Here is a 19,294-nt window from a genome sequence, read left to right as displayed (position 1 = left end):
TGCAGTGCTGCATATTCAGTGAAGAGTTAAGTATGGCACTGCCTCAAGTCAAGTTTACTGTCTATGCATAATGATGGTGAGGCATAGGTGCCATGAAGAACTTGCATGCAGCAGCATCACAGGCACATAGACTTGGACAACAAGCAGAACATAAATTATACATAAATTCTACACGATAGTGAAAAGAAAAGACTGCAAAACAAGCCATTCAGCAGAACCGTCGAGAAAAAAACAAGGCCCGGATGGTGGGGATTCCTTATAATTAGATTTTGCTTCCTGAGCCAGTGTCTCATGGAGATGCTTTCGATGGCATGGATGACTATAACCCTGATGGACTGAGCAGTGTTTTGGGGCTTGATGAAGAGTTTGGAGTGGATGATAGTGTTGGTTTCTGAGTTGTAGTCGATGAACAGCAGTCTACCATATTGGTACCTGTTAGGCAGGTGGTCCAGAGCAGAGTGGAGAGGCAGTGAGATAGCAGCTGCCATTGACCTGAATGGTGCAGGCAGGTTGAAGCGGATCCAAGTCAGAGGTGCGGCACACGAGGATATCTCATCTGTTGCACTGTGGTGGTTGCACTTTGAGTCATTGTAATAAACAATGTCATGGGTGCATTGGATCTTATCAAGTGTTGTGGTTTGCAGTGGGTGGTGGTTTCTGTAGGGAAGTACTTAACCCACCTGCCTCGCATTCTAGCACTCCTGTGTGTGTACAATGCAGTGTTGAGCTCAGAGACCATGGCGCACGATTTGTGTGGGTGGAGGGGCATGGATGCACTTCGCATCTGACCCGTCAGCTTCACACCAATCGGGTTTGGGTAAGTTTACCTAAACTTTTGATTATTTTTTCACACCGTCAGAATGCAAATAACATCTCGAAGTAATTCTGCCGTGTTTGGATGTACCCCTGAGCGCTGTTCACATTATTGTGGGGAGAGTACTACAGTAATGGACCAGACCCAACGCTCTGCTGCAGGAGGGACCTTGGTCTCAGCCTCCCTTCCATGGCCTTGCTGCCAGGTGACGTGGATCACATGTGGCAGAGCCTGGGGCATTTCCAGCTAAACCTGCACTGGTGAAATGTCGCCAGTACTTGGGGAAGTTTCAAAGCAATTTGTATGGTGTACAACAATTCATTGAAAAGTTGTTTAAAGCACCACCCTTCTGTTAATTTATGAAAAAGGCATGCTGGTGTGTGACAGTGAGTGTGGGGTGGAGACCTCAGTGACCTCATCCCCAGACTTCCCGCTGTAAAATTTTGCTAATCATCTTTTGGTATTAAGGCTAATTTGCCATTATTACATTATTGGATGTGAGTATTTACTGCGCAGAGATTGGCGGATGTACCAACGACGTACTAACCCCAGATTACACTTCAAATGAATCATAATTGACAGTAAAATTCTGAGTTGCTATACAAACACAAGTCTTTGTCTTTCCTAGTCGGTACATTTCAGTTCCACGTTGAGTATTTCACTTTGCAGATGATCCATTCACCATCAACCACTTGATTTCCACCTGCTTGTAACATCACGGCAGGAATGGGAGGGACCTGCTGCCAGTGGGAGAACACACTTTAAGGGGTATGGGGAGAAAGCAGGAACGGAGTACTGGTTTTGGATGATCAGCCATGATCATATTGAATGGCGGCATTGGCTCCGAAGAAAAGGCCGAATGGCCTACTCCTGCACCTATTTTCCATGTTAACCTTTGACTTCATCAACACCTTAATGCATCAGCAAGGCCAGCAGCATAATCAAGGACCAGTCTTTGGTCACTCTCTCTCTTCTCCCCTGTCCCACCAAGCAAGAGGTACAGAAGTTTGAAAATGCATACCTCCAGATTCATGGACAGTTTATTCTCAGCCGTTATCAGGCAATTGAACCGTCCTCCAACCAACTAGATATCGGTCCTGACCTCACTGGAGACCTTCAAACTATCTACCTCACTGGAGACCTTCAAACTATCTTTAATCAAACTTTAGTGGCCTTTATCTTGCACCAAACGTTATACCTTTTATACTGTATCTGTAAAGTGTGGACGGCTTAGTTTTAATCATGTATAGTCTTTTTGCTGACTGGATAGCAAGTAACAAAAAGCTTTTCACTGCACTTCGCTTCACGTGGCAATAATAAATGAAACTATCAACAGCACATCAACGTCTCCAACACAGGAGACAAACTATCAATTGACATCTAATATAACCCCACTGACTCCCATAGCTATCTAGACTACACTTCTTCCAACCCTGCTTCCTGTAAAGACTCTATCCCCATCTCCCAATTTCTCTGTCAACGCCGCATCTGCGCCCAAGATGAGGTGTTCCATACCAGGTCATCGGAGATGTCTTAATTCTTTAGGGAACAGGGGTTCCTCTCTTCCATTATAGATGAGGCCCTCACTAGGGTCTCCTCGATATCCTGCAGCTCTGCTCTTGCTCCCCCTCCTATCTCTCTCTCCCCCCCCCCCCCCCCCCATTCGTAACAGGGACAGAGTCCCCCTTCTCCTTACCCTCACCTTCCACTCCATCAGCCGTCACATAGAGCACATAATCTTCTGACATTTTCGCCACCTCCAATGGGATCTTACTACTAGCCACATCTTCCCATCTCCACCCCTTTTCACAGAGACCGTTCCCCCCGCAACTCCCTGGTCAACTTGTCCCTTCCCACCAAAACCACCCCCTCCCCAGGTACTTTCCCCAGCAACCGCAGGAGATGCAACACCTGTCCCTTTACCTCCCCCCTCGACTTTGTCCAAGGACCCAAACAGTTTTTCCAGGTGAGGCAGAGGTTCACATGCACCTCCTCCAACCTCATCTACTGTATCCGCTGTTCCAGGTGTGGACTCCTGTATATCGGTGAGACTAAGCACAGGCTCGGCGATCGTTTCGCTGAACACCTCAGCTCAGTCCGTTTAAACCTACCTAAATTCCCAGTTGCTCAACACTTTAACTCCCCCTCCCATTCCCACACTGACCTTTCTGTCCTCGGCCTTCTCCATTGTCAGAGTGAGGCCCAGCGCAAATTGGAGGAACAGCATCTTGAATGCAAGCTGCAAATGTCAGAGATAGCCTTTGCTGAACCATATTTCTACAAAGCTTCATGCCTAACGGAAGCTTTTGCAATAACCATCCTATTCAGTGAGAGGGGATGAGGAGGGAGTATGAAGGGATATGGGATTCACTTTGTCTCTATTCATCTTCACAGGCAAAACCTCCGCGCAGGCGTTGGCCCAGGAACCGTATGCTTGTTCTCAATGTAAAACTGATTTTACCTCTCGCTGGAGACAAGGAAAGACCGGGACTATCATGTGTGAACAATGTGTGACGTCCAACCAGAAGAAGGCATTGAAAGCTGAACATACTAATCGTCTGAAAGCAGCATTTGTGAAGGCTCTTCAGCAAGAACAGGTGGGCAGCTGACAGCTACAAAGCATCTGTTAGTCCCTGGGAATTCTGGCATCAATTCTCAGTGCTAGAATTATTGGGAGTCAGCACATTGCTGCTCACACAGTTTAACATGTAAACTTACTTTGGTATCCAAGTTCAGTCTGTAACACTGATACAGTAAGAGAGACCTGTCCCTACAATATTGTGGATCTGCACTGACAGATTTATACCAGCCAGTACTACAGTGACTGACCCAAGTGCATCAGTGCTACATCCCAGGGTTAGTGACAGACCTCTACTCGCCAGTGCACTGCATATGTGTGTGTACAACAAGGTGTTTTAATTGTCCAATTTATCCACATGGTCACCTCAGTTTTACCCTGTAGAGACACACCATTCCCTATCCTTCCCGCACCTTAACAAGCTCCTTTTGTCTCCTTCCCCGATCTGATGTAAGTTTTATAATCAGAATCGTTACCCCTGTTTTTCTTCCCACAGGTACCACCTGAGCTGCTTAGTGTTTTTGGCATTTTTTGTTTTTAATTTAGATTTCCAACATCTGCAATTGTTTGGCTTTTTGCTCTCTGGAAATTTTGGCTTGCGAGTAATTTCTTTTTCTTTGAAAGAAAAAAATTGTTGTGATTTTGCAGGAATTAATTCAGCTTACCAAGACCTAACATTCCAGTCAAGAAAAATATCTTCAGGAATAGGAAGGGATATTTATTCTGCAGTAATGTGGAGAGTGGTGGAGGGATTGTTGCCCGAGACTTTTGAGCCAGACATCTGCCTGAAGTTTAGTAGAAAGGAGTTGGGTTATGGTGCAGAAAGGACAGACAATGCATTTTACTTTGCAGGAGATTGAACAGCGGATACTGCAGCAGACAACTTCCACTGTACAGAGCAAGCAAGACTCTGCAGGTCAACACCATACGTTGAAGCAGGTATGGAAGGCAAGTAGCATCTAAATTTATCTTTGTATTTTAAAGCGTGTTAATTGGCTTCGCTTCGATTGATTGAAATATACAGCATGGAAACAGGCAGTTCAACCCATCGAGCCCATGCTGACCATCGATAATCCATTCACACTAGTTCTATGTTATCCCACGTTCTCATTCACTCCCAACATTAGGGGCAATTTACAGATTAACCTACAAACCCACACATCTTTGGCATGTTGGAAACCGGAACATCTGGAGGAAACCCATATGGTCATATAGAACTTGCAAACTCCACACAGACAGCATCCGAGTTCAGGGTCTAACCGAGGTCTCTGACGCTATGAGGCAGCGGCTCTATCATCTGCGCCACTGTGCAAAGCATTGCACTTTTTATATAACTCTCAAAACACTGGGGAATAATAGCCCAGTTTTAATATTTCAGGGCTGCAGCAGTTTGCTCTTTGCGAAATAGAAGAGAGTGTAACTTGCCATGCAACCCATTGCGCACTGAACTGCACATCCTTCCTTCCACCCTTGGTGTTCAGTATGAAAGTTGCTAACTTTCTCCAGAATCCATTTCTTTTCAGTAATGAAAGTGTGTTTGAATGTTGGAATGTGGCATGAAGAGCCAACATTTGAAGGGAAAGGTCCATTCATTTACATTTGACTCTTGAATGTCATGTTGCAGAGCTCCAGCCAGCTGTCTCGAGGGCCTCAGTCAACCACAGCCCGGGGAGTGCTGCACACGTTTAGCCAGTCATCTCAGATGCAGAATGTGTCTCTCATCAGCAGGCAGGGCAAGCACGGCGAGAGAGCCGGGGGGAAAGGCAACACCACAGCCTGGAGGAAGCAGATCTCCAACACAGGTAAGCTATGTAGTTATCGCCTCGGGCTGGCCGGTCACCCTAACCTACCACCACACCTAACCCCCCCTTGCTAACTCCCCTCCACCCACTCTTTTCCCCACCCATACCCTCCTTCCGCCCTTCCTAAACCCTCCACTCACTCTTCCCCTACCCCATCCCTTCCTCCTCTTCCTAAACCCTCCACCCACTCTTCCCTTCCTTCTTGGATGCAGAGGATGTGCGTCAGAATTAAAAGATGTTCCTTTAGGAAGAAGATGAGGGAGGAATTTCTTTAGTCAGAGGGTGGGGAATCTGGAATTCTTTGTCACAGAAGGCTGTGGAGGCCAAAATGGATAATTTTAAGGCAGAGATAGATTCTTGATTAGTACGGGTGTCAGGTGTTATGGGGCGAAGGCAGGGAATGGGGTTAGGAGAGATAGATCAGCCGTGATTGAATGGCGGAGTAGGCATGAGGGACCGAATGGTCCTATCACTTATGACATAACCTGCTCCTATCTGCTCCAATCACTTATGACATAACTTTCCCCCACTCCTTCCCTTTCCTAAACAGTTCACACTTCACCCACTCTAACCCCTACAATTTCCACCCTCCATCCACTTTTCCCCTGTTTTCTCCACCCCTATCCCCCTCCACCCACTCTCTAATAACATCCAGCCTCTTTCATCAACTATTCCCTCACCAACCCACACTGTTCCCACCCCGGCCTGCCCGTCCTAAATCCCTCCACCATTTTCCCTTAAACCCCGCCAGCCCCTGCACCTACCTTTCCTGAGCCGTAGCAACCCCTCTTCCCACCTGCACTTTCTAAACCCCCTGCCCCCTCCACGCATTTTTCCCTAACCTTCCCCCAACACATCCCACCGGTTTTTCCTCAAACCCCCTGCTGCCTCTACCCACTCTTGCCTCAACAACCTACACTACCCACACATCCACCTCCCTATCCTAAACCCCCTCCATTCATTCTTCCCTTAATCCCACCACCCATTCTTCCCTAACCTTTCCCCATCGCCCACCTAGCTGTATTTCTTAAACACCCTGCCTCCTCTAACCATCCTTCCCTCACCAGCACACGACGATCCTCTCCATTCCCCTAAATGAGATGCGTCTTGTACTTGTCGAGAAAGAGAGTTGCTAAGGTGGAGTGAAGTGAGAAGATGAGAAATTCCTACCGGTGTGCCAGTTTTGAACTGGGTGTGAATGTTTTGGAGTCCAGAGATCCTGGGTGCTTATTGTTACTGGGAACAGGCTGGAAGCGCAAGGCATTGCTAATGTTATTTTTTGTTTCCAGGGGTGACGATGGCTTATGTTAGCCCCAACCTATCGGGCCACAAGACCTCGACGATGGATCGTCAACGCGAGTATCTCCTGGACATGATCCCTTCACGATCCATCAGTCACTCAGCCTCCACATGGAAATAGATGCAGTGGTGGGTGGGTGGGAGGGGTAGAGAGAAACTTTGAGAGATGGCGGCCATCATTCTGTACCCCGTGACAGCCGGGCAGTCCATCGGTCAAAGGTATGAGGCTCGGGTGACCCAGGCCGTTCCCCGTACTCGTTTAGAATGCAACCTGCATTTCTTGGCATTTTGAGCATTGTTCTTGCACAAAACAAATGGTACAACGTGACCAGTTAGAAATGGCTTTCATCTTGCCAGATTACAAGGAAAGCTGTAGGTGGAGAAGAGATCCTTTCTCCTTGCTGTTTCTCGGCGCCTGTGCGTGAGTGTATATCTTTAATGCCCCCACGTCTGTTTTTCACTTCATTGCACATTTGAAACCAATGAAGATCTTGTATTCTAGAGTACCTGTGCTCCTCTAATGGGCAGGGAAGGGATGCCTCCTCTCCGCCTGAGGGCAAGCGTTATACTCGGTGCGAGGGGTAGGGCCGAGTGCTCATTTGGTTAGTTGGGAGCGTCGATTCACAGCAGCAGAGGCACCAGGTGTCTCGGGGACTGAACCTTGTTGATCTTGTGTGTCCCCTCGCACGATATATCAGATGTAAAGACATCTCCCATCTTCCACCTCCATACCATGCTTATATAATTGCTCTTAAACAAACCATGTAATTCCTTTGGGAATTACCCCCAACCTTCCCACGTACCGAGCAGCCTGACTCTTCAGTTGGAATTTGAAGGTATGTCTGGGGGAGGGATGAGATCGATGTTGGCACCGTGCACTGGATTCATGCAGGAATGCTGACTATTTCCATCCCTCATGTCACCTCCCCTCTTGCCTCAGCTACCGTGGGCAGCAGTCAGCTCCCCACATCCCACACTTCAAAACTGACAAACAGCAGCGCCTTTAATATGTGGGAATAAAGTAGTCAGCCTCGATGCAGCGTACGGTCGGTTGCTTTTGTGGGGACAATAATGTGAACCAGGGCTTTGTTTCTGTTAAGTGTCCTGGTGATGTGAATATCAGTCCAGACCAGGATGTGACATAAGCAAATGCTATTTCATTACAAAATGCATGTACAGGGGAGGAACCTTGTCTCAGCCCGACTGTTGTGGCTGAGCTATTGTTTGGAGTGTCTGCTCTCGAGCGGTGTCCCTGCGAACCTGTCACTGGCATAGGCTTTCTGGTGGTCCAGAGCTCACTGGGCGAAGAGGGAAGGAGGCATGTCTTGCCAATAGGTTGGAGGATGACCTGGCCTTGTGTTCCCTGACCCGTTGAGTAAGTCGAGCATTCTTGAATGGGACCGTAATTAGATGATGGCTCAGTAATCGATAATCGAGTCGTACTTAATTCTGGGCAGCGAGCTGAAGGCAGAGGAAGGCAGAATCACTCGATAACTGAGGTGGAGGCGCATGTGGTACAGCAGCCACTGTAGAAGTATCAACACCAACGTGTGGCTCCTTCCAATCTCCACAGACTTGTAAATTGCAGACATTTTATCTCGCTGCTTTCCCTTAACCTGTGAATAATCTTTTGGCATTTAGGCAGATTTTTTTTCCCCCCCAATTTTTGATACAAATTAGTCATTAGTAAGACTGAAAATATTTTGCCAGCTGTCCTTGTTTGTTAGAGATTTTGTTTGTGTTTAATTGGTTAGCTGGAATGGCGTATTTAATTCCACCAAAGTATCCTCTAGGTTAATATTTTTGTGTGCATTTTTGCACTACGGAGATGGAAGTGTAATGGCAGAGTTTGTATGCCCTGACAATTGGATCCAGTCAGCCTAGTTCCGCTCTCTTGTCACAAGGGGCTGCGTGGCAACGTTTTATCGCCAATCCCAATCCCAAGGTCTGCACCTGTGGTGGTAATTTAGTGAGTGCACAGTGTACACCAGTCCAAGAGAGGACAGTCCCACCTCCCATCACTACTCTGCAGACATCGGATCCCAGTAGGGTAGGTTAATGTGTGGGTTGTCCATTGAGCTGGGCAAAATCGTCCTGTTCCTAGTGGCAGTCCAGTCTCATCCGATGGGAAGTCTGATTGTGTGCATGTTTAAAACAATCCTATCCCTTGTTTTAAAAGGCACGCATGTGTCCTCACCCCACCATTCTGAACATTTTTAAGCGTGTTAACTTTTCCTTCTCTTGGAGTTGGGGTGTTGAAAAGGTTGTCTCTCATTGACGTTGTAGATTGGGTTGGGATAAGGAAGTTTTCTCTTGGAGAGCCTCAGATTCTCTATAATGCCATGTACATAACTAGTTTACACTGGTGTACAAGTTTGAGTTTGTCCTGATTTTCATTTGGATCTTTAAAGAATATGACGTTCAGGTCTCTGGAAGGATGGTAGATATGGGGGTGAAATGGCACCCACTACATTCTAGCCAAGGAGGTCCATCACATGTGGCAATGTGGCGGTATTCTTCTCTGGTCCTTCCTGGGAGAGTTGTGTTTTCTTTGCTGCCTGTACTTACTGCTCACAAGGTAAATGGATGTTCTTTGTCCGTGAGAGCAGACCAGTTCCCCATGCCATCTCTCCCACCTTTATTTGCGAGGTTGTTTTTGTTGGAATATATTTGAAGACTGATTGGGTTGCTTTGGGCAGCCATATTCCATGTGTTATAAGTTAATATATTCCCCGGCCAAATGATCGCTCTGTCGAGAATTCCTGTGCCTTGACTAAGTGGGAATCCCACACTTTATTAGAAATAAAGAGACCTGTAAATAACTCTACCATGTTGTTCCACCATTCCATCTTCTCTCCTCCCTCTCTCAAGGGTGTCACCTGGAAGAGTGCAGGTCTGTGGGGAGGGGTTAGATACAATCTTTCAGACAGAGCTTGCGCCTGTCTTCGTTGTGGGAACCCTCGCTCGCTTTCTGCAGTGCCACGCCACGCTGGGTTCGAACAACTTGGGCATCACCTTTTGGGTTTGTATTCAGGGAGTGGTTTTGAAGGAAAGGTCAAGAAAGGACTTCACAGAGTTGAGCAAGTTATACGGGAGAATGTGCCTCATTTGGATGTTCAGTGACATGTTGATACCAAATATCGTAGCCAGCTTAACGTTGACAGCAGTCGCTCGGGTTGAGGGAACTTTGCAAATCCTTTAGCCCATGGATCCCTTTTAGATTTGACCCCTACCCCACCGCTCCCACCAAGCTCTCGGAATTATTGCCCGGTGGCCGGGGAAAGAAGGGGTGACGGAGATGTTTTTTTCTTCCTGAAATGAATGTACCAACGCAAAGTACCTCAAGAACACATTGTCAAGAGAGTGGAAGATTGTTTCACCGATGGAGCCGCATTCTGAGCGAGGAGATAACTGCAAAAGACAAACTCTCACACAAAATAATTTTTATCTTCATTTTTTTGTCACCAACAAATTTATATTGCGGTGACTGGAACCGCAAGAGCCGTTACAGATCTGTTGATACCTTTTGGACCTTCTATTTACTGTGACTATAACCTCTAATAGAACAAACTTACAGAGAAATTGCTGCAAGAAACCTATTCCCACTGGAGAATTTCAATCCATGCTTGAAATGGATGATGTATATTGTATTGAGGGATTTTTAGAATTTGAATGACAAATAAACAGGACAAACAGCATGCTGGCATGGTTGTCTGATCCTCTTGGTGTTTGGTGTTGCTTTGGTGCTTTCTAAACTTGTGCGCATGAAGTTGAAGAGTCAGTGATGGCAACAACCTCTGTCGTCGGCTTGTAATGTGGAGCATTCTCAGGTAAGATGCACACTATGCTGATAAAAGGTAACGCACCCACTGCACTGTCCCGTCGCACACTCCCAGGATCAGAACAGCATGGGACATGGGAACAGTTAGAGTTCAGAATTCCACTTTGACTCAATGCACACACGTTTTAGAACAGCGTGGATTACATAAGATGAAAGCTCCCTCCTCGTGACCCAACACACTCTGAGGATGGGAACATCATGGATTACATGCAAATTAAAGCTCTCTCTTCACTGACTGATCACACACTTGAGGATGGAATGGTGTGGATTGCATACAGATTAAATTTCCCCTCGTACTCCTGTCAGATCTGCAGGGAGGTACAGCAGACGGGCCCAGCACAAAGCTCTCCCTACATGGGCTCACCAAGCACTCCCACTGAGGAGCAATGTGTATTAGATGCTGACTAAAATTCCTTTCATACTGTCATCAAACAGTACATAATGAAGAGTTTACTTGAGCGGCTTGATGGTGCGGTGTAGTGAGGACAGTGCAATTCCTTCAGTGAAACAAGCTGGTGTACAATTGGGTGCCAGAGATGGAGGGACATTGATGGGTCGAGTGGACAAGCTCAAAGCAGGTGTGTGGAGACGGTGAAGACATTGACAAACGAGGTGACAATATTAACATTCTATTACAAATGGGCCCAGACAACAAGGTCAGAATGCAGAGGAGAGTGTTCTCATGAATGCTGAGAATAGTGGAACTGGGTATAAGGTCAAGATCTCATCTAATGACACAAACCTGTGGCAAGTGGGGATTTAAATTCAAATAATTGAAGTAATCTGGAACCAAAGGCCCTTGAATAGTGACTCTGCAATTATCATGTGCTAAAAAAAACATTGTGTGGTAGAGTTGCTACCTCACAGTGCCGGAGAACCGGGTTCAGTGCTGACCTCTGCTGCTGAAAAGGCAATACGGGGAGAAAAGATGAGGTGCGAGGGTAAACTAGCCAATAATATAAAGGAGGATAGTAAAAGCTTTTTTGGGTATATGAAGAGGGAAAAAAAAATAGTCACAGCTAATGTGGGTCCCTTGAAGACAGAAGCAGGGGAATTTATTATGGGGAACAAGGAAATGGCAGACGAGTTGAACTGGTACTTTGTATCTTCCTTAGTGAAGACAGATCCAATCTCCCAGATGTTCTAGCAGCCAGAGATCCTAGGGTGACGGAGGAACTGAAGGAGATTCACATTAGGCAGGAAATGGTGTTGGGTAGACTGATGGGACTGAAGGCTGATAAATCCCCAGGGCCTGATGGTCTGTGTGATGTATATGTAATGTAAATGCCAGTGCAATGTAAATGTCAAGGCCAAGAGCAGAAGCTGGCCAATGGGCTTGTGCCTTGTGACTGAGGTCAGATTACCTTCTAGGGCCAATGGGCTTGTGCCTTGTGACAGGTCAGGTGACCTTCTAGAAGTTTCCTGGTGAAGGATCAGTAATAAAATCTTACAAGATGTTGGGCGTATATTCATTGTGCTAGCCACAACAGGGTCTTACAGAGGACATTACATGGTGTCAGAAGTGGAGAAGAATGTCTGGACTCAAGCCACCGGGACCACTCTCCCTGCAAGGGAACATGGCCAAGAATTATAAGGACTGGATACGGGCATTCCAGCTGTACGAGACGGCAACAGAGACAGAGACAGAGTCAGAGTGTCGGGTCCCTGCTGGCAGGACGACTGCGGGGATGAGTTCCAGGAAGAACCTGAGCCGTTTCTGGGAGTGGGAGAGAAAGATCGTGTGCGTGGGCAGGAACTACGCCGAGCACGCCCAGGAGCTGGGGAACCCGATGCCGGGCAGTGAGCCGCTACTCTTCCTCAAGCCTCCCAGCGCCTACCTGCGAGAGGGCTCCCCGCTGCGCCTGCCCCACTACGCATACAACATAAATACGACACAGAACGGGTTGGAAATACGACTTGCACGAGAAGTGGGCGATTGTCCAAACCCCCGGCACAGCTTGTTATGTAAAGTTTGTTTTGTAGTTTGAAGAGCATTGTGTTATTTGTGGTGTTTCATCCACATTAAATTGATGCAAGTAAAGTAAAGGGGGAGATGTGATGTAATTAAAGTAAAGGGTGAGATGTGATGTATATGTAAATGCAAGTGCCCCCTTGAGGCCAAGAACAGAAGCTGGCCAATGGGCTTGTGCCTTGTGACTGAGGTCAGGTGACCTTCTAGAAGTTTCCTGGTGAAGGATCAGTAATAAAATCTTCTTACAAGATGTTGGGCGTATATTCATTGTGTTAGCCACAACAGGGTCTTACAGAGGACATTACAGTCTGCATCCCAGGGTACTTAAGGAGGTGGCTCTAGAAATTGTGGACGCATTGGTGATCATTTTCCAATGTTCTATAGATTCAGGATCAGTTCCTGTGGATTGGAGGGTAGCTGATGTTATCCCACTTTTTAAGAAAGGAGGGAGAGAGAAAACAGGAAATTATAGACCAGTTAGTATGACATCAGTGGTGGGGAAGATGCTGGAGTCAATTATAAAAGCCGAAATTGCGGGGCATTTGGATAGCAGTAACAGGATCGTTCTGAGTCAGCATGGATTTACGAAGGGGAAATCATGCTTGACTAATCTAGAATTTTTTGAGGATGTAACTAGGAAAATTGACGGGAGAGCGGGATGTGGTGTACCTTGACTTTCAGAAAGCCTTTGACAAGGTCCCACATAGGAGATTAGTGGGCAAAATTAGAGCACATGGTATTGGGGGTAGGGTACTGACATGGATAGAAAATTGGTTGGCAGACAGAAAGCAAAGAGTGGGGATAAATGGGTCCCTTTCAGAATGGCAGGCAGTGACTAGTGGGGTACCGCAAGGCTCGGTGCTGGGACTGCAGCTATTTACAATATACATTAATGAGAGGGGATCTTATCGAAACATATAAGATTATTAAGGGGTTGGACACGTTAGAGGTAGGAAACATGTTCCCAATGTTAGTGGAGTCCAGAACCAGGGGGCTACAGTTTAAGAGTAAGGAGTAGGCTATTTAGAACGGAGATGAGGAAAAACTTTTTCAGTCAGAGAGTTGTGTAAATCTGTCGAATTCTCTGCCTCAGAAGGCAGTGGAGGCCAATTTTGTGAATGCAATCAAGAGAGAGCTTGATAGAGCTCTTAAGAATAGCGGTCAGGGGGTAAGGGGAGAAGGCAGGAACGGGGTACTGATTGAGAATGATCAGCCATGATCACATTGAATGGTGGTGCTGGCTCGAAGGGCCGAATGGCCTACTCCTGCACCTATTGTCTATGGCTGTCTGGAATTTTCATATTCTTCCTGTGACTGGGTTTCCCACTCCCAAGTTTTTTTTACACAGAGGGTGGCAGATACGATATTAGTGTTTAAGAGGCTTTTAGAGTGGCACATGGATATGCAGGGAATGGAGGGATATGAATCACTTGCTGGCAGAAATTAGTTTAACTGGGCAACATGGTTGATGCAGTCTTCATGTCTTCCTTTGTTGTTCCGTGATGTATATCTATGTTTCGTGTTCTAATTTCTGTGCTGTTGCAACATCCAAGCCATGGACGATTGGCAGATACAATGTCGAGTGGTGGTGGCTACCTTTGCCTTGCTGCCTCCTACAGCTGTATCTGGGTATCAGCGGAGAATGAGAGAGGTGCTGGCCTGACATGGGTGCAGGTGATGATTAGAATGAGTGAGTGTGGGCACCCTAAGGTTTTGAGATGAATAAAAGATGAGAACAATTAGTTCAGATTCCAGGGACAGAGTGGCTCTGATGCCCACCATACTGAGCCCAGTCTAGAGACATGCCACGCTTAAGACACAAAGTGACTTACACTTCAGGTTTCATAGAAAATCGAACAGTACAGCCCAGGAACAAGCCTGAAGAAGGATCCAGATCTGAAACGTCATCCATTTTCCCCAGGGATGCTGCCTGAACCGCTGAGTTAGTCCAGTATTTTGTCTCTTTCCACAGGAACAGGCCCCTGGGCCCACCATGTCTGTGATCATGATGCCAATCTAAAATAATCTCATCTGCCCGCACATGATCCATATCCCTCCATTCCCTGCATATCCATGTGCCTGTCTAAAAGCTTAAACACCATCATATCTGCTTCCACCACCACTTCTGGCCGCACCTTCCAGGTACCCACCTCCCTCCGTGTGGGGGGGAAAACTTGCTCAGCTAATTTCATTTAAACTTTGCCCCTCTCATTTTAAAGGTATGGCCTCTAGTCTTTGGCATTTACGTCCTGGGCGAAAGGTTCTACTCAATCCTATCAATGCCTCATAATGTTATATACTTCTCTCGGGGGGGAGCACATGGTTCCAATGTATGTGCTGGGGAACAGAACTTCCCAGTAACAGTGGGATAATTTCCCCAAGGATGTGTGGCAAGTGCGGGCAGAACCCCTTGGATGAACAATGCTTCCCTCCCCACCCCACATCACTAGTCATCCAGAGCAGGGAAGGGGCTTGCCAGGGATATTGATGGTGGAATCTATTCAATCTGGAGCAGCTAGTAAAAAGCACTCTAACATCACCAGCCTGGCATCAGGATAACCTTGTTCATGTGGCAATAGTCCATTGAAGTGCTGGCTGCATGTCATACTGCATGGAAACAGTCTATTTAGCCAACTAACCCATGCTAAACAAGATGCCCCATCTATACCTTTCCCACCTGCCCGCGTCTGGCCCATATCCCTCTAAAATTTTACCATCCGTGTAACTGTCCAAATGTCTTTAAAATGTTGTTATATGACCTCCTTCAACTACCTCTTCTGGCAGCTTGTTCCATATACCCATCACCCTCTGTGTGAAAAACGTTCCTATTAAATCTTTCCCATCTTGCCTTCAACCTATATTCTTTGGTTCTTAATTTCCCTACTCTGGGTAGAAAAACCTTGTGTTCCCCTCATGGTCAAATCTGAACACAATCCTCCAAATATGGCTTTGTAGCGACCATAGAGAATGGTCCAGGTCGTCGAACCCTCGGATTGGCCAGCGAGGTCACGTGTGAACGCGACCATGGGGATTGGTCCAGGGAGCGACATCGCTGATTGGCCAGCGATGTCATGTGCGCTTTTGGCGCCCGAAATAGACAGTTCGGCGAAGTCTTCGAAGAAGACAGTAAGTTTTTGATGGTTGTCCTTTACCTTGTTGTTTAACTCTGTATTCGAATATTGCGGCTGCAATAAACTTCTTCTACAACCAACAAGTTTTCGGACTCGCCATATTGGTGACCCCGACGTGATCTGGACGATCACCGACTAAGCAGGAACCCGACGCCTCGTTGACGATGACCGCGCCAGGCACAAAGGAGTTAAGCGCGGCAAGCGTTCACCTTCCGTTGTTTTGGACGCACGCACCGCAAGCTTGGTTTATCCACACCGAAGCTCAATTTCATATAAAGAAGATATCGAACGAATCCACGATGTACTACTACCTCGTCAGCGCTCTATCGCCGGACACGACCAAGCGCGTGATGCGGTTCATCGTGAATCCACCTGCGGAAAGTAAGTACGAGGCCATGAAGAAAGTATTACTGCGAATCTTCGGGTTTAATAAGCATGGTGGTGCGGCAAGACTTCTGCACCTACCGGATCTTGGAGACCAACTGCCTTCCGTCCTCGTGTCCGAAATGATGATGCTAGCCGGTGAGCATACGGATTGCCCTATGTTCGAACAGGCATTCCGCGAGAGACTTCCTGAGGATGTCCGACTGCTGCTCACGGATTGTTCTTTTAAGGACCCCGAAGCATATGCAGCGAAAGCGGACGCGCTCATAGCGGCAAAAAACAAGGCAAACGGTTCGATCAACAAGGTCTCGACATCAGTGACCACGCCACAGCGACGGCAAGATGGCGCCACGTCTCCCGCCAATTCTCCGAAAGCCCGCCAAAAAGATCCGCACAAGCGCGGCTGGTGCTATTATCACCTACGATGGGGTAGCGAATCCCGCAACTGCCGCTTGCCTTGTACCTTCGCGGGAAATGCCTCGACCGATCGTACATAGGGGCAGTTACGATTGGCCAGAACCGGCGCCTCTATGTCCATGATCGATTCACGGACACAGAATTTTTGGTGGACACGGGAGCCATCGTCAGCATAGTGCCGCCGACCGACCTCGAAACCAGATCGGGTAAGACAGGTCCCACCCTCATCGCGGTTAATGGCAGCCCAATTCGCACTTTCGGTATACGGAAGATGTCCCTTGTGTTAGGCCTCCGCACGTACGAATGGCCATTCATCATAGCCGACGTCAAACAAGCGATCCTGGGCGCAGATTTTCTCTGGGCTTTTTCACTGGTCCCTGATGTCCGCGGTAACGACCTCCGACCCTCCGCCGAAGATGAGCACGTCGCTCCGACAATCGCCTCCTCGCCCAGCCCTACTGTCCAGGCCGTCGTCGCGGCCCCCGACTCGTATGCTGAGATTCTGGCAGAGTTTCCAGAGCTGCTCATTCAACGTTTTGACACGCCTTCGGCCAAGCACGGCGTGGTCCATCACATCCGCACTGAAGGCCCTCCCGTTTTCGCTCGGGCCAGGAGACTACCGCCAGACAAACTGGTGGTGGCACGGGCGGAGTTCAGGAAGATGGAGGAAATGGGAATTGTCCGTCAGTCTGACAGCCCGTGGGCCTCGCCGTTACATATGGTCTCCAAGGCATCTGGGGGGTGGAGACCATGTGGCGATTATCGGCGTCTCAATGCTGTCACCACGGCTGATCGCTACCCCATACCGCACCTACAGGACTTTTCATCTGGGCTGGAAGGAGCGGTGGTGTTTTCCAAAATCGATTTGGTGCGAGGATACCACCAGATCCCGGTGCGACCGGAGGACATACAGAAAACTGCAACGATTACTCCGTTCGGGTTGTTTGAATGGTTGCGTATGCCTTTCGGTTTAAAGAACGCGGCACAGGCTTTCCAATGACTGATGGACCGCGTGGGCCGGGGTTTACCCTTTTTGTTTATTTATTTAGACGACATCCTGGTCGCCAGCCCCTCAGTGCAGGAACACCAGGCCCACTTGCGGACCGTGTTCCAGCGGCTCCAAGACCACGGGCTCATTATCCAACCCTCCAAATGTCAATTCGGCCTTCCTGCTCTTGATTTTCTAGGGCACAGAATTACCCCTGCTGGCGCCTCCCCTTTGCCCGAGAAGGTGGAGGCTATCCGGGCATTTCCCAGGCCCACCACAGTAAAAGGGCTACAGGAGTTCGTAGGCATGGTTAATTTCTACCATAGGTTCGTTCCGGCAGCTGCGCGAGTCATGCGCCCGCTTTTCCAATGTCTTGCAGGGAATCCGGTAGAGTTGATATGGTCCCCGACCGCAGAGTCGGCTTTTACAGCAGCTAAGGCAGCCTTGGCAGACGCCACCATGTTGGTCCATCCGAGCCCCTCCGCCCCCACGGCCCTGACGGTTGACGCCTCTGACGTGGCGGTGGGCGGGGTTCTGGAGCAGCAGGTCGGTGGCCGTTGGCAGCCTTTAGCGTTTTTCAGCCGGCAACTAAATTCGGCCGAGCTGAAGTATAGCGCATTTGACCGAGAGCTTCTGGCTCTCTATTTAGCTGTTCGTCATTTCAGGTACTTCCTCGAGGGCCGCCCATTTGTGGCCTTTACGGACCACAAACCATTAACATTTGCTTTTTTGAAATTGTCTGACCCATGGTCGGCCCGCCAGCAGCGGCACCTGACTGCTATCTCCGAATTTACCACCGATGTCCGTCATGTCGCGGGTAAGCTTAATGCCGTTGCTGACGCCCTGTCTAGACCCGCTTTTCCCCCTATTTCGGCGGTGGACTGCGAAGTGGATCCCCAGGAGCTTGCGGAGGCACAGCTTCTAGCGGATACCGTTTCGGCATACCGGTCCACCACTTCGGGATTGAAGTTGGCCCAGGTAGCTTGTGGGTCGGAAGGCACAAAAGTCTGGTGCGATGTTTCTCTTCCCCGTCCCAGGCCGGTAGTACCGCCCTCCCTTCAGCGCCGGGTTTTCGATGCCATTCATGGGCTGGCGCACCCGTCCATCCGCTCCACCTCTGCCTTGGTAGCAGCGAGGTTTGTCTGGCATGGCCTACGGAAACAGGTAGCGGGTTGGGCACGTTCCTGCGTTCCCTGTCAGACCGCTAAAGTCCAGCGCCACGTCCAGCCCCCCGTACAGGATTTCGAGGTCCCAGCAGTTCGTTTTTTCCACATCCACGTGGATTTGGTCGGGCCTTTGCCTTCCTCCCGGGGCTACACCCACCTCCTCACGGTGGTGGATCGGTTCACCCGGTGGCCAGAGGCTTTCCCATTGTCTGATATTTCGTCAGCGTCTTGTGCTAGGACTTTGGCCCTTCATTGGGTAGCTCGTTTCGGGGTCCTGGCAGTTATTACCACTGACAGAGGGCCACAGTTCACTTCGTCCCTCTGGGCCGCGCTCGCAGAACTGTACGGTTCCAAGTTACAACCCACTACTGCATATCACCCCCAGGCAAATGGACTCGTAGAAAGGTTCCACCGTCAACTTAAGGCATCCCTCAGTGCAAGGCTTGAAGGCCCGGACTGGGTAGACCAGCTCCCTTGGGTTCTTTTGGGCATCCGGACTGCTCCTAAGCTAGATCTCGGTGCGTCGTCCGCGGAGCTAGTATATGGCTCGACACTTCGAGTACCCGGAGATTTGTTTCCGGACCTTTCAGACCAGCTGCCTACAGTCCCATCGGTGTTAGCATCTCTCCGGGAACGGGTGGGCTCCCTGGCCCCAGTTCCAACTTCACGTCATGGGTGTCCCATGGTACATGAACCGCCTTCCCTGAAGGACTGTGAGTTTGTTTTTCTGCGAAAAGATGCCCATCGCGCCCCGTTGCAGAGGGTCTATCAAGGGCCGTTCCGGGTTTTGCGTAAGGGAACGGCTACCTTCACCTTAGACATGTGCGGCAAGAGTGAGCTCGTCTCGGTGTCCCGGCTCAAACCTGCACATTTGGATCCGGATCAACCAGTCCTGGTCGGTC

General features: G+C 48.7%; 1 protein-coding gene across 7 annotated transcripts in view; it reads left to right on the top strand.

Moving 5' to 3' along the window:
* gatad2ab (GATA zinc finger domain containing 2Ab) overlaps nucleotides 1-6,617 on the top strand; it is a 100,468-nt gene extending 93,851 nt beyond the window's left edge. For all 7 annotated transcript variants that reach the window (XM_078424275.1, XM_078424276.1, XM_078424273.1 and 4 more), the window contains 4 exons: nucleotides 3,209-3,411; nucleotides 4,245-4,340; nucleotides 5,017-5,194; nucleotides 6,484-6,617. In XM_078424275.1, the coding sequence (XP_078280401.1) occupies nucleotides 3,209-3,411; nucleotides 4,245-4,340; nucleotides 5,017-5,194; nucleotides 6,484-6,614 (608 nt within the window). In that variant the 3' untranslated portion in view covers nucleotides 6,615-6,617. The remainder of the gene's footprint in view (nucleotides 1-3,208; nucleotides 3,412-4,244; nucleotides 4,341-5,016; nucleotides 5,195-6,483) is intronic.
* The last annotated feature ends 12,677 nt before the right edge of the window (nucleotides 6,618-19,294 follow it).

This window comes from Rhinoraja longicauda, chromosome 28 (genome assembly GCF_053455715.1).
Source record: "Rhinoraja longicauda isolate Sanriku21f chromosome 28, sRhiLon1.1, whole genome shotgun sequence".
NCBI classification, from domain to species: Eukaryota; Metazoa; Chordata; class Chondrichthyes; order Rajiformes; family Arhynchobatidae; genus Rhinoraja; species Rhinoraja longicauda.
The sequence above is the reverse complement of the archived record's forward strand: the minus strand, read 5'-3'. Positions and strand labels throughout refer to the sequence as shown.